Source organism: Malaya genurostris, chromosome 2 (assembly GCF_030247185.1).
Source record: "Malaya genurostris strain Urasoe2022 chromosome 2, Malgen_1.1, whole genome shotgun sequence".
Taxonomy (NCBI): domain Eukaryota; kingdom Metazoa; phylum Arthropoda; class Insecta; order Diptera; family Culicidae; genus Malaya; species Malaya genurostris.
Window position 1 is genome coordinate 66343759 of NC_080571.1, and position 15368 is coordinate 66359126.

At 35.6% G+C, this 15368-nt stretch overlaps 1 protein-coding gene across 6 annotated transcripts in view; it reads right to left on the minus strand.

The window, feature by feature from the left end:
• LOC131432509 (uncharacterized) overlaps positions 1-15368 on the minus strand; it is a 547181-nt gene that overhangs the window by 273638 nt on the left and 258175 nt on the right. For 5 of the 6 annotated variants that reach the window (XM_058598834.1, XM_058598837.1, XM_058598836.1 and 2 more), the window contains one exon: positions 3876-4398. In XM_058598834.1, coding sequence (XP_058454817.1) covers positions 3876-4019 — 144 coding nt within the window. In that variant the 5' untranslated portion in view covers positions 4020-4398. Of the gene's footprint in view, positions 1-3875; positions 4399-15368 lie in introns of those variants that run through there. The other variant, XM_058598833.1, reaches the window with a different exon arrangement.

A 15368-nucleotide genomic window follows, 5' to 3' on the forward strand; every position in this document is an offset into this window, starting at 1 on the left:
ACAAGCTACGAGCTAAACTGATTTTCGGCTCTTGAAGAGCGATTTATAAATGAGAAGAAATGTGTGCATGAGCTTTCGTTCGTTCTTCCAAATGTTTATCTATCCTTCTTTAATAGATTGAATGAGCCATTGTCAATAAGAAATCTTACATCTCACTCAGTAGGCTAAGGTACATTCAGGGATGCCACTTTTGCAGACATGCTCAAATATATTAGTTCGCATAGCATTGTTCTTTGTGCATCAATGATTTCGATCATGCATATGAAGGAAAAACGGCGCAAAAAAAAACAAACCTTCAGTTCAATTTAAATGAGCTGATGAGTTGATACATTGAATCGATTCCCTTCAGTGAGCTGATCGGTTCGGAGTTGCTCACCGATATGAGCTGCTTTGCACATCTCTAAGTGAGCGTCGCACGATCAATACATCATCTTATAAAACGTGTTGCGTCGCGATAACTCAATTTATTTACACGTTTAAAATGAAATCTCTCTTCGTAAAGGTTTGTACTTTTGCAATAGTTTTTCACATTTTGATTGGAAAACATTTTTCCATTTTTGCCTTTCTCATATAGAAAGGTTATGCAAACACTTTGAAAACCGACTTTTGAACCGAGGCCCGGAGGACCGAGTGTCATATACCATTCGACTCAGTTCGTCGAGTACGCAAAATGTCTGTGTGTGTATGTGCGTATGTGTGTATGTAACTGGATTTTATAACACATAATTGCTCTAACTACATATCTGAGACTCAACATGGTTTCATGCCGAATCGTTCGACATCTACAAATTCAGTATCCTATACTTCCTTTATCATACGTTCGTTACAATCACGACTACAGGTAGATTCTATCTACACCGATTTCTCCGCTGCGTTCGACAAGATTAATCATCAAATAACAATCTCAAAGTTAAATAGACTAGGATTTAACGGGTCATTTCTGAATTGGCTTCACTCATATCTTACTGGTGGGGAATGATAGTGAAAATAGGAGACTGTACAACTTTACCATTCGCCGTTACCTCTGGAGTTCCTCAAGGAAGTCACCTTGGACCGTTTATATTTTTACTTTTTCTCAACGATCTAAATTTTTCGATCAAGTGCATGAAACTATCGTTCGCCGATGACTTCAAATTATTTCATGTCATCAAATCCACAGCTGAAGCAGAGTTCCTACAAGAGCAGTTGAATAATTTGACTAACTGGTGTAATATCAACAGAATGGTTTTGAACGCCTTCAAATGCTCCGTCATCTCTTTTAGTCGCAAACAGTCTATAGTCAGTTTCGACTATAATATTTCACAAATTGTTCTGGAACGTACATCGTCTGTGAAGGACCTTGGTGTCCTCCTGGACTCTAAGTTAAATTTCAAGGAACACATCGAGTTTACTATCTCCAAAGCCTCCAAGCTGCTAAGATTCATTTTCCGCGTTAATAAAGAATTCAATTATGTACATTGCTTGAAAGCATTATATTGTGCCTTAGTTCGCTCTACGCTCGAATACGCCTCGGTTGTCTGGTCACCGTACTACCAAAACGATGTCCAACGCATTGAAGCAATTCAACGGAAATTTGTTCGATTTGCTCTGCGTCGGCTTCCTTGGAGAAACCCTTGGAACCTCCCAAGTTACCATGCCAGATGCAAACTGATTGACCTCGATTTGTTATCTGTCCGTCGCGACGTCAGCAAGGCTACTTTTGTGGCTGATCTCCTCCAATCAAGAATAGACTGCTCCGAGCTCCTACAGCTTTTACAAATAGATATCCATCGCCGTAATCTTAGATACTATTCTTTTCTTAGGACCCCCTATGCTAGAACTAATTATGGGTATAATGAGCCTTTTGCCAGCATGTGCCGAATATTCAACCACTGTTCCAATTCATTCGATTTTAATCTATCACGAAACGTTATCAAGAAATTGTTCCTAGGGTTACTATCTAATTAGTTTCAGTTAGTTTGGAAATGCTATGTTTAAGTGAAATGTATCATTTGGATGATTGTAATCTGTTGATGCTAAAGATGAGGAGGTTTTATGCCTGTTGGAGAGCAAGTTTGACAGAAACTAACTCCACCGGGCTCTTCCCTGCTCCAAATAAACAAATAAACAAATATAGATGGCGGAACCGATTTTCACAAACTTAGATTCAAATGAAAGGTCTTGTAGTCTCATACAAAATTCCTGAATATTATTTGTATCCGACTTCCGGTTCCGGAACTTAGGTTCAAATAAAAGTTCCTGTGGTCCCATACGTAATTCCTGAATTTCATCCGGATCCGACTTGCGGATCCGGAAATATAGGGTAAAGTGTGTTAAAAACTTTATACCATCACTGAAAAAGGCGTAAACTGTAAAAAGTTTTCTAAATCGACCTCAAATTTTCTCCAATTGATAGTTTTTACCAGTAGACGGTCAAACAAATCGATTTCGGTTATTGTTTTAAAAATCGAAGAAAATTATTTTGAAGAATACCACAGTATTATATATGATAGTATGATTGATATGAGAAAGGCATCATTACACCACTAGGTGGATTAAAACAGGTTTTTCAATATGTGTTGAACTTTTGATAATTTTTCGGATTTTCAATATGTAAAACCCACTTTGAAAAGGCCAAAAAAATTGCATCGAGTTCCACTTAGATTTTTATAATATTGTTAATTGTCAAAATGTAAACAAAATAAAAATCACAACAATTTGCTTATGTTGTGCGTGCAAGCATAAGCATGTTTATGCGTGTTTACGCGCACTTTGTAGTAGATACTTAGGTAATAGTGGTATATTCTACGTAGATAAATCCAAAAAAACTGTTTTTAAAATAAAGTGAATATATCTCAAAAAATAATTTTTTTACACTATTTATGTCTTCAGCAAAAATACTTGAAATGTTTTTTTCTTCCAAATTAGATAGAAAAAAAAAATTTGTGAAAAAAAATTTTTTATTCGAAATTGGTACCCCCTTAACAAAAATTAAGGTTCCACTTTCAAAAGAAGCGTAATATAATCTTGTAAAACTTTTTCGAAGACACGTTAGCTCTTGAAAATCAGTGAAAGTCAGTACAGACTTTTGACCGTCTGTTTCCAGTTTTGGATCACTGTGCGTCGCCCAAGCACGAAAAAGACAAACGTTGCATGAGTTTTTTCTATGTGATGCTCGTTTAAACAATACATTTTCAAAAAGTTGAACTTTAAGTTATATGTGGTTATTTGATACTACTGAATATGTTATCATAAAATACTGAGCATTTTTCCAGTGATATAGTGAAAAAAAAAATGATGGTGCTGCATTAAGTACAACAAGATATTCTTGATTGATTTTTACCCATTCTTGTACAGAGGAATTTTAAAAAGGCGCTCTATAGTTAAATGAAACGTATTTACGTTAAAATCGCTAATATGCTCAAAAGTTGTATACTCAAAACAGTGAAAATCGTTTACCAAAAAAGTTGAACCAGAATGGCCAACTAGCCCCGGTCTGCCCTACATTGCAATCGTAATAGTTTCTTCTAACTTAAATTATTGTTATTGGGGGCATGTCTACTGTTTTGTTAACTGGATATTGGCTTTTGTGGGTAGTCTAGAGGATTCACTTTGTTGAGTTTGGATGCTACTATTAAGTAATACTTTACCATTCAAATCGGATAAGGATGTTTTTTTTTTTTCAAACTGTTGATGGTAACTTTCATAAATTGCCAATTTGTATTGCTTTTTTTTAAATCCACTACCGACATGTCACACATACTAGACAAACAACGATTGAAGTAAACTTCGACAAAGACACCGAGAGTTTGAACACAAACTGACAAATTTGATGTTGAAAATTTTTGCTAAGCGGAACCGTTAAAGTAAAGTAAATATCAAACGAAAGTACTCACTGAAAACAGGCCCGATGACGTCGGTGTCGAGAGAACGGCGGCTGCCGTGCTACCGTAGTTGAATTGCGTCTGGTAGGTGCTACTGGAGAGAATTTTCTTGTGTGCTGATGCATGGGCTCGGTAGGCACTGACACTCAGTTTCATTGTTGACCACGCTTGGATGTATCGAACTCACTGTACAAGGGATCCAGGCAATAAGCACTACCCCACTGCACTGCTTGCAGGTGTCACCGATCTTCTTTTTTTTTCGACGGTAGGATGTTAAACTATATATTTTTTTTCTTATTTCTTCACACTCAGCCCTGTTCCACAAATGTCGATTCACTGGAAGCTTACTGATATCTTTCTGCTCCGATTGGCATTTTCATTTTCCATACGGTACCGGAAACAGCTGTTCGTGACGGGCAATTAGCAGTAACATCGACAGCCTCAGCTAAGCCTCAAGTGTTGTTTGCGCAAGGACCGGCAACACTGGGTTGTGATGCTCGCAGCGCCCAACCATCCTCTGGTGGGTTGAAGTTATCTAAAGAGATGAGAACAAAATGAGAGAGAAAAATACTTCGTTAATGTAAGCGGGCTATAATCCTATCGCAAATAAATGTTTATCACGTTATGATTAATGAAATTATTCTGTCATTATTTATCGTACGTTTATCGCGAAAAAAGAAACACGGTGGGTTCACAAGATATCAATAGAGTATGCAATCAATTGTCAATGCGTCAATGACAGCCTTCTTTGATGTAATGTCACCGAAGGTCAAATGGAACTGATTACTTAATTTTATCAATTTATTGCTACGTTGAACATATTTATTTTGACTTACTTAATTTTCGTCGATGTTCATAATATGAACGGTTGCTCGCATTTTGCAGCGCTGTTATCGCCCAAACCCACCCATGCTGACTCTTTCATCGGCAGCCATAAATTTCTGCCATTGCTGGATTTATCATCCAGATCGACCGATATGAAATATTTCAACGGATGGTGATGATGAAGTTGATCCTATTGTAACGCCCAGGCGGAACTTCGTTAGTGTCATGTTGAATATAATTCATCATCAGCGTAGATAAAACTAATTGATTTATTACTACATATTTCCTCAAAAAATATTGAAAAGAATTATTATACCGCTAGTTAAATTCGTTGAATTACGGAGGACGATGAAAACCCATTGGAAGACCTTGGTACTACTTAGTGGCATAATCCTTTCCGTACCATTCATTTCGTAAACATAAATCAAATCGATCAATGGAGTTTGTCGTTGTCGCTTCCTGAACTGAATGATAATTAGCCGTGTTTGTCACATCAGCGGTGAAGATCCCTAATCCCTAAGCTGACGGGTTTCTGCTGATAAGAAGTGATCCTACTTTACACGGCAAAAGCCTATCGACAAACGTCAAACCCTCACACCCTAGCCGTTACCGGTTAAGCCAACCATCAAACGAATCGGATTTCCATTAGCGCGAAATGTTATCGTTGTTAATCACACAGTTTGACGCTGCTGGGAATTCAGTCATTACTTCCATTCGTACGGCGAATGGAAAAGCCTGCAGCCAAATGAAACCTTCCACCGAAAACGGCGCCGGGGAAAATAACAGAAGCCAAACTTTTCACCACAACTACGAGGCTCACGTTCGCGGTATTCGTGTACAGGGTGTTTAGTTTAGCGATGGAGATGTTTTTGAAAGGTATAGGCAAAAATTATATCACGCATAACAAGACGATGTGAGGTTAAGGGAAATGTCAATTTAATTTAACAGGAAGAGCGGTTTTAAAATTAAGCTCAACTTCTGTGCATAATTAATGAAATTAGTGAAAACATCACTTAACTAGTGCCTTTGGAATTCGATTAGCTGTAACTTTATTACAAATTTCTTCTCGCATGATCCGAAATCCATTTGATAATAAGTCGTAAGAAATCAACCCTATCTCGAGATAGAGGGAAAAATAATGCAATTGCAGAAATTGTGTTCTAATACCAAATGCTAGAAACCATACTGAGTACTAATTATACCTAATTATTCGCACTTCATATGGACTGTATAAAAATAACTGAGTAAACTTAACGATGCGTGAGAAATGCGCATTGTTTTGTCACTCATTTGAGTTTAAGCAAGTATATTATACATCAATATGAATGCGATTCAAGAAGGACATCGCAGTAGCAATGCGTTGGCAAAAAGGTTACCAATACATTACCATTTTTTATGCACACATAAAAAGCTTTTCCAATCAGTACACTAAATCAAACGATACCAAATACACAGTTCGAAAAAATCTTGTAATTTTACATTTTATAAGATGCACACAAATGGAGCGTCGTCTTTCACACAATTTATATTCAAGAACATGTAAAATTGTGTGATTTTAAAATTACATGGCTTCTATTCGAATGAAATAAAAAAAAGTCGATAAACAGCAGCGCGACTTGAACCGAGAAACACAGAAGCACATATCTGTCTGTTGAATAATTGATACATATAAATCTATACTGCAGCTCTTGATTCCGGAGTGCAAATTACACTCGGAGCGTGTAAAATTCTTTGCTAGTGGAATATTGCGTCATTTGATTCATATTTTTTTTATGTGTACATTTTAGGTGACCGTGGACAGAAGCCAAGGGAAATAAATGTAAAAGTATTGGTGAAACAATACTTTTTCATATAGTAATAGTATTTGTGAGTAGAGAGGAATAAAATAATAATTTTTGTGTGCTGAAAGGAATACAGTTGCCAGAACAAAATGTAAACATTGAAACTATTCAAATCACCTAGCGAAACAGAGTGGGCTTATCTCATCTTATTGCTCATTCTGGAGTTAACAAATAGCAATCATGCGAACAACGAATATAATGATTGTGCCGATGAAGATAGTTTACTGTTTACTTTCGCTTGGTTCTTGGCATTTTTCATACATTATCAGAACATAATCTGAACAAACTCTGTTGCAATTGCTTTTAATATATATATATATATATATATATATATATATATATATATATATATATATATATATATATATATATATATATATATATATATATATATATATATATATATATATATATATATATATATATTAATTTTTGAATATGTTCAAAAAATACAAACCAACAAAATCTACATATTTCATTTTGTCGACAAAATCATCGTTTTCGGATAGGAAAGCAACCTCACCAAGAGAACAGTCAAGTGGCACTTGACGAGAAGGCTTGATGACAAATCGGCTATTTGCTCTGAAAAGATTTATCATGCAAATTTGAAGATATAATTTCATATATTGACGAAAATATTTTAGAATTTTACCTATTGATACCAAATTATTGGATCCAGTACAGTTTCTAAATTCGGTGATATTGTTTTAAACCGGCCCTTCTGGTAGTTCTTCCACTGTTTGAACTGATGAGTCCCGCACATACTCACTACCCAAAACACACTCTATCAACGTATTCCATCTATTTTTCTATTGATTTTCGCAAATGAACGCTGCTTTCCTCTTCTTAGATGGACGAGGCATTTTAAAAAGATTGCAATACTTGAACTGTTTGTTTATTTTTTGCATTCCATAGCGACGGTAAATAAGACAACAAAGTTGCGGATAACTTGGAGGGGAAGCAATGTTACAAATGGAAATAAGGTAAATGTTATCGTTTTTTTTAATATTGTAATTTTAGATGGTGACGTACGAAAGTAGTTTTGATCCGTAATTTTAACTATATCAATGTGCGACTAACTGAAAATAATGCCATTTTTAGTGCATTGCAATTTTTTTTTCTAATTATGTCTGGCATCACTGCCAATATAAAAGGGTGGTATTACCAATACTAAAGCAGGCCGGCAAGCTTTTTATCGTGGATTTTTGGAAAATTTTCAAAACCAGAACTGTGAGTTATTCAAAGGTTTTATAATAAAATGTTTAGATTAGAGGTTAAGTTTACTGATGAAGAACAACTCAAAAGTGTTTCATAAAGATTACTTATGTCACAGAGCTATAAACAGCAGTTGAAATCTTGAGGTGAGAGAAAAATAATAACATTCTAAGAAGAAACCTTCTAATGAAGGTCCGAAAAAGTTTTGCACAAATCATTCTTCGGAGTTGATAGATTATCGGTAGCTTATATCAATACGATGAGTGATTATGTCACCAAATTGCAGTAGCAATTCTACGCAACATATTTACCCCTACGCATAGAAAAAATGTGTTTCGTGGTTTGTTTACATCTAGAGCAATGCAAAATAGCGGAAGGTAGAGTGGGAGGGTAGGTGGTTTCTTGGTTGCCATTTGTGGCTCGCTCCCATGGTCACCTTAAGCCATTTTTCCATATGCACTGTACAACAAAAATAAGCTGTAAATACGGTTAAAAATATAATCATGTACTGATTCGGATGAAAACTTATTGTTATATCAAAGCAAAGCCTTGGTATTACATTCCTGTAGTGGAATTTGACCTTCTGTTTCAACAGACTTCGCAGCCGATTCAGAGTGTACAGAACTATTGCATGGCTAGTGCTACGATTCTACTGACACTACGAATCCTTCCAGGTCGGGGCTTGAACATACGACTATTGGTTTGTTAGACCAGTGCCCTATGCATTGAATCGCAAACCCGGGACGATTGTTATATCAATCATCGATATTAATATAAATGTCTGTAAAATGTACTTTCAATTGATGTAAGATGCTAAAAGCAAAGTTTAACACCATTTGATAACTTTTGAATGTGAAGACGATAAGTTCAATTCTAGTTCCACACAGAATTTTGAACGGTTTTTTTATTTTGATTGTCGTATTGTTTTAGGTTGTCAAAGATAAACATAGGATTACAATACCCTAGTAATAAAGTAATTTTATTGACCCTTCGTTAATAAGCGTCGAGTAACTCCGGCAAAATGCCATAGATACAATACAAGTTGGAAAGAAAGCAATATGTTTACATTCAGCACATAATGATTTCTTGCTTCAATTGACTTTAATGCTTTATGGGATGAGACAATGCACAAAAACTTAATAAATTCTAAGCAATAATTCTAAGTAAGTTCGACTCTCTAATTTTAAGAAACACTGGATATGCAGCAAAATTGTTCAATATAGTTCATACTATAACTGGATATTTTTTCAAACATAAACAATGATTGACAGGCTCCACGATTTCGTTTTGGGAGGAGCCCTCAGGCCCTATAAAAATAATATTACTGAAGATTACTTATGTACCTAATTCACGGTGTTTTTCGCATACACTTTGAACTTTTCCACTGGAACTGTCATTATGGAGTCTTCAAATAAAATTTACGACTATGCCCGACTATGAAATTTCTTTACGTTTACTGTCATGTTATTTCTGTAATACATACCTAAGACCTTCTAGACTTGTGATGATACCATATATTCTAAGATCATTTACATCCCTACTTTAAATGACGACAATTCACTGCATAGAGTATCACAGTCGATTTGTGGAAAACGGAAAACATCTTCTCAATTTATAGGTCATATTAGTAGATGGTCATACAAATTTACTTTGGCTCTACTGGTTTCGGATTCAGGTTCCGGAAGTAGTGGTCTGGAATTCCAAAACGAAACTCACAAAAATTTCTCAGAGACTAATTAACGTTTGAGCACAGATAATAGTACGAGAAAGCCAAATCAGATGAACGAGATTGACACCCAAGTAATTGAAACCTAAACCGTTGATTTTAACCATGGAAGCGGTGCTCATGTTCGATCTTCAATCGCTTCATTATTGCACGCTAATACTGGCTTTTTCTGATTTGAGGTAGTCCTCCAAAAGTATACTATGCCGATCCCAGAAAACAGAACTTGCGATCTTTCCATCCTATTGAGACGCCCTTCAAGGCTTCACTCTATTGTCTCTATAGGTAATTATACTGTTCTCTGGAGTATAATAATGGATTCAGCCAGACATGTACTCGAAGTGCGCTTGCGTTCGCCTTTCTAGCCCTAAATAAGTATGTGTGGGATCTATCGGCATCTTAAAATATTGAAACCGTTGAATCTTTTGAAATACCATTTCAATTTACTGAATACTCTCATATCAAGAAAAAAAAACTAATGATTCCTTCATGGATAGAATAAGGAGTGTATCGATAAGTAGTTAGCAACATTCAAACAGTTATTACTCTGAAATGGCTTAATTTTTTGCAGAGTGTTTCGCGGTGACATGTTTGTTTACATGTCAATAACATCTGCGCAATCGATTGGTTTCGGTACGGTTTATCGTTTCAATGATGAGTCGAATTAATCCGAAAACGCGAAAGAAAATTCTGCATACTTGGTGCTCAGAAAGTGGTGTCACCAAATACAAATAATAATAATATGTTACCCCTATGTCCCATACAAACGAACCGCCAATGTTTGGTTCACAGCCTGAACAAGTAAGCCTAGCAAATTACTCCCTTCATTGCGATAGTTTGAAAATGTGGAAGGAGATCGTTTCTGGCAACGCTTTATGCTAGTTGCTACGGTGCAAAACAAACTTGTTTGTTTATGTTTATCGTTGCTGTATTAAACTGCAACAATCAGTCTAAATATCCCCGGCACTAGCACAAAAGATGAACACAAACACCCACGAATCTACAAATATCAATACAGCTAGTAGTATATGTTATTAACTTACATTTCGCTTGTGATCTTGATTATCAGATAAAAACTGTTTGTTTATTTATTTTTCACTATTATAAACAGTAACTATGGTGAACTTGTTCTTACCCTTCAGTGTTGCTAGTTTTATAGAAAACTCGTTAAAGTACATTGTCACTCTGACAGTGTATCATGACAGTGTACCGCACGATGCAAAATGTGTCCTTGAAAATTTGTCGAAGTATTCCGTATTATAATTTGTATTTGGTGTCACGTACAACGAAATTGCAAAACGGGTGAAAATGCACCACACCAGTGTCAAAAATATTATCGAGAAGTTCGGTAAGACCTTTTCCATGAAGGATTTGCCCCGATCCGGTAGGAAAACGGATCCCAGCCAGCCCGGCCGGGACTTAAAAGTGGTTGAGACATCAGGAAAATTTTTCGTATTTTTATTCACTAATCAATGTTTCTAACTAATTTTCGATACACTCCTTAGACCAATCAATTATATTTATGCTAATATTTATGCCCATTTCTCTTTGAAATTTGATTCAAGTTTTCGTCTCGATAGGATATGCCATCATGCTAATTTTGATCACTGTATTACATGTCGTAGGATTATTTCTAATCATTGCATAATTTTGGCATTTCCAATAGATTTCGCAAATAAGTGACACCTATACTGCCCATACTCGAATGTCAGTCCCATATCGATTTTTGCCAATTTTGAGTTAGCTTGAGGAATGAAATCTATCCTCAATATACTTTCAGAAATTGCAATAAAAGTTTAGGGTTTGTTCAGTAAAATGTGAAAAAATATCAACTCATGTCTGTCCCATATGCAAAATACTCGCATATCAGTTCGATTCAGTGCAAATTTCAATAATTTCATTTGTTGCAATATTGGAATAGTAAAGGTGTATTACCGATATTTCAAGTAATAATACCATGATTTAACATTAGGTAGCACAATAAATTAAAAAAATCGGAAATAAAATTTTAATCGTCTTTTTCTCGACATGCCGATTTTCCATATGGGACTAATATGCAAGTATTATTGTGCAAAATAATGCTCAATTATGGTATTATTACATAAAATATCGGTAACACACCTTTTGTTATTCCAATATTGCAAAAAATGGAATTATTGAAATTTGCACTGAATGGGACTGACATGCGGGTACTTTGCATATGGGACAGACATGAGTTCATAATTTTTCACATTTCACTGAACAAACTCTCAATTTTTATTGCAATATCTGAGAGTATATTGAGGATAGATTTCATTCCTCAAGCTTACTCAAAATTGGCGAAAATCGATATGGGATTGTTATGCGAGTATGGGCAGTATAGCTTACAAAAAAATAACACATATAATGCTTCGTAACACACAAAACATACAAAATAGTAACGGATGTAACGCTTCGTAACGCATATGTCTCACAAAAATGTAACGCATGTAACGCTTCGTAACGCCCATAACTTACAAAAAATTAACACGTGTAACGCTTCTTAACGCCTTTAACATACAAAAAAGTAACGCATGAAACGCTTCATAACGTTTATAACTTACTAAAAAGTAACGCTTCGTAATTCCTTTAAATTACAAAAAAGTAACGTATGCAACAGTTCGTAACGCATAAAACTTACAAGAAAGTAACACATGTAACGCTTCGTAACACCTATGACTTCCTTAAAAGTAACAGATCGTAACTCGTTTACCGCAAAAATCTAAACCTTATAACAGTTTTAACGTTTATAATTTCCACAAAATAACTCATATAATTTGTAACCTTCAATTTGAGAAAATTATCTTCCGCGACGCTTTTTAGTTTCTTTAACATAACGTAACGCTTCCTATCTCACGATAATATCGTTCTTTTCTTTTAGTGCATTAGACAGAACTGGATGTCGTGATGAGATTCTTCCACAAATATCAGTTACAATAAACCTGGTATTAAGCGCCAAACGCTCAGGTCGTGCTCTACTTCGAATTTTGGACGTTCAGTGAAGCAGTCACCAGCAATGAAAGCAGACCTTTTGCACGGAGAACCCTTCGATCATAAAATTGCGATATCGCAGTTTTTGATTTTTGCGATAGTTGATTTAACTAATTTCTTTTTGATTCAACCAATATGGTTTTTGATTTGCATATATTCAAGTAGTTGAAAAATATGTTGTTTTGAATGCTGTCAAATTCCGGAGACAGTTGAAAGCAAAGCAATAATCGCAATGCAAAATCAACAACTTTTTCAGTTGAAATCTGTTCGCGTCGCTTCAAAATGTCAATGAAAACAATATCGATGGTTAAAGCATTTGGTGAAATTGTGCTTGAGAAATTTATGATAACAAGTGTTTATCTAACAGCGGTGTTGTGATAAAATTAACCTTGTTTAAGATGAAAAAAATTGGTGACAAATTAGAGAATGTTAATGAATAATCATCTCGTAATCTTTCAGGTATGCGCAAAAATTTTATGCTTCAAATTCGATCATTGATTTACTTCCAGCAGACTGTTTTACTTCCAGTTGTTTGATACCGATGATGATGTTCATGCATTAGCAATAAAACGCTTTTTGACGTGAATTTAATTTATAAAAATAACAGTAGCGAAGGGTTTCAAACACACAGAACGCGCTGCGATTGAATGGCGCGTTTGAATTGCAGTCGCCAAATTCCAATTCCCAGCGGTTGATGCACCCAAACTCATATAAATTGACTAAAATTATCAGTGCATAACTTTAGTTCAACCGTTTGAAGGCATCATCTTTCAATACTCAGGTTTTAGGTAAATTTAATAATTTCGCTAATTTACTCGCCCCTCCAGGCACTTTTGTTGCTTAAAAACGTTTTTCTACATCAATCATTTCCGATCGAATCAGAAGTATTTTTTTAGAATTCTTTACTGATCTCGACTTGACATGATCAGATCAGTTCTGATTTCGTAATGATAATTTATTCCTCGGTTAAAATCACTTGAAATCAGCAGTGATCGGTGATTTTCCCAGCCCTAATGATATTACATGTCAATATAAAATACTGTTTATATTTTAACAACGATATTTATTTCATGAATCTCAACATACCGAACTTATTTCAAATAGATCATGACGTGTATCAGTAAGTATATTTTGATTATTTTCGCAAATCAATAGCATTGTTCGAGTTGATTCAACTATTTGCAATATCTAAAACAAATAAAACCGATTCATTTTTCAACTAACAGAATTTTATTTCAATAACAACACCAGTTATTTCAACTAAAATATTTGTTGATATTGAAAGGTATGTGTCCTCACTAATTGACAGCATTTTTTTTTAAACAGTTAAATTAGTTGTTTCAACCATCGTTCCTGCTAATCGAAAAACAAAAATGACAGTTTAGCTAAAACAACGATCGATTAGTTGTACCAAATTTTAACCAATCGAATTCAGAAAATCAACTAATATTCTGGTTGAAATGGGATCGCGGGTGGTTCCGTGTGCATGGTACAAAACCTCAAACGCTCTCATTAGGACTCAACTCGCATTCAGTTGCTGAATACTGGATGTAGATTCGAGAGCAGGATGAATTCTAAAACTTAATTCCGAATCTGTTCTTGTCTGCCTGAATGCTGAACTTAATTTTAGGTTTAGAATTTATTTTCGAAGTTCTGTTTCAGAATGTAGTTCCAGGATTCAGAGTCTGCATGCTGGAACTGCATTCTAGAACTGGATTTCGGAGCTAAATTCAGTTTCAGAATTCAGTTCTGGAACTAAATTGCATCTGAGTTTTGAGCCTATTTAGTTCTTGAACTGAGGTACAGTTTCTGAATTCTATAAATCGATTCATTTTAGAAATATTAATATCAGGTGTACAACTTTGCTTCCGCCGTTTTCCGATAGGTGGCTGTACCGGCTGAGGCTGGTTTAAATACATAGATCATAATGCCTTTAAAGTGAGTGTGTACAGTGCCTAACGAATTGTCATCGCCGTTTCAGTGACAGTTGTTCTTGTTTTCGTATTATTCGCGCTCGAAAATGTCAGTTTATGTGCCCAATTCTCGCCATTTGAGGGAAGTTTTACTTTTCTGTTACAATTCGAAAAAAATGCAACTGAAGCGCATCGAATGATTTCAGAAACTTATGGTGATGCTGCTCTGAGTAAAAGAATGTGTTGGGAGTGGTTTCAACGATTTAAAAATGGTGATTTCGATGTCGAAGACAAACATGATGGTGGAAGAGAAAAAACCTTCAAAGATGAATAACAATTTACTACGAGCTCTTAAAACCGGGTGAAATCATCACAGGAGATCGCTACCGAACGCAACTGATGCGCCTTAATCGCGCGCTAAAAGAAAAGCGGCCACAGTATCAAGAGCGACATGGCAAAGTCATCACGACAATGCTCGGCCTCACGTCACAAAAGTGGTCAAAAAGTACCTGGAAACGCTGAAATGGGAAGTCTTGCCCCACCCGCCGTATTCCCCAGATGCCCCTTCTGACTTCCACCTATTCCGTTCGATGGCACACGGCCTGGCAGATCGCTAGCGACGGACAATACTTTGAATAATACATCTGTAAGCACTTTTTCGCAATAAAGCTTTAAATTTTGGAAAAAAAACGGCGGAAGCAAAGTTGTACACCTAATATATTCCCAAAGAACTATACGAAGTGTTTCTACTATGTAAATCTATCATTCCGGTTGGTTCAGGTCCAGAACTCAGTTCTAGTTTCAGTTTCAAGAATTCAGTTCCGTATTGAATCAATAGCGGGACGTTCGCAAAGCTAGTTTCTTTACAAAGAAGATCTATTGCGTCATTATGCTGCTGGTCGTTTGCATTGGAACAAAATACAACGAAAAGTGTACAACGATGGGGAACATTATGCAAAATCAGCCCTTCTAATGGTTT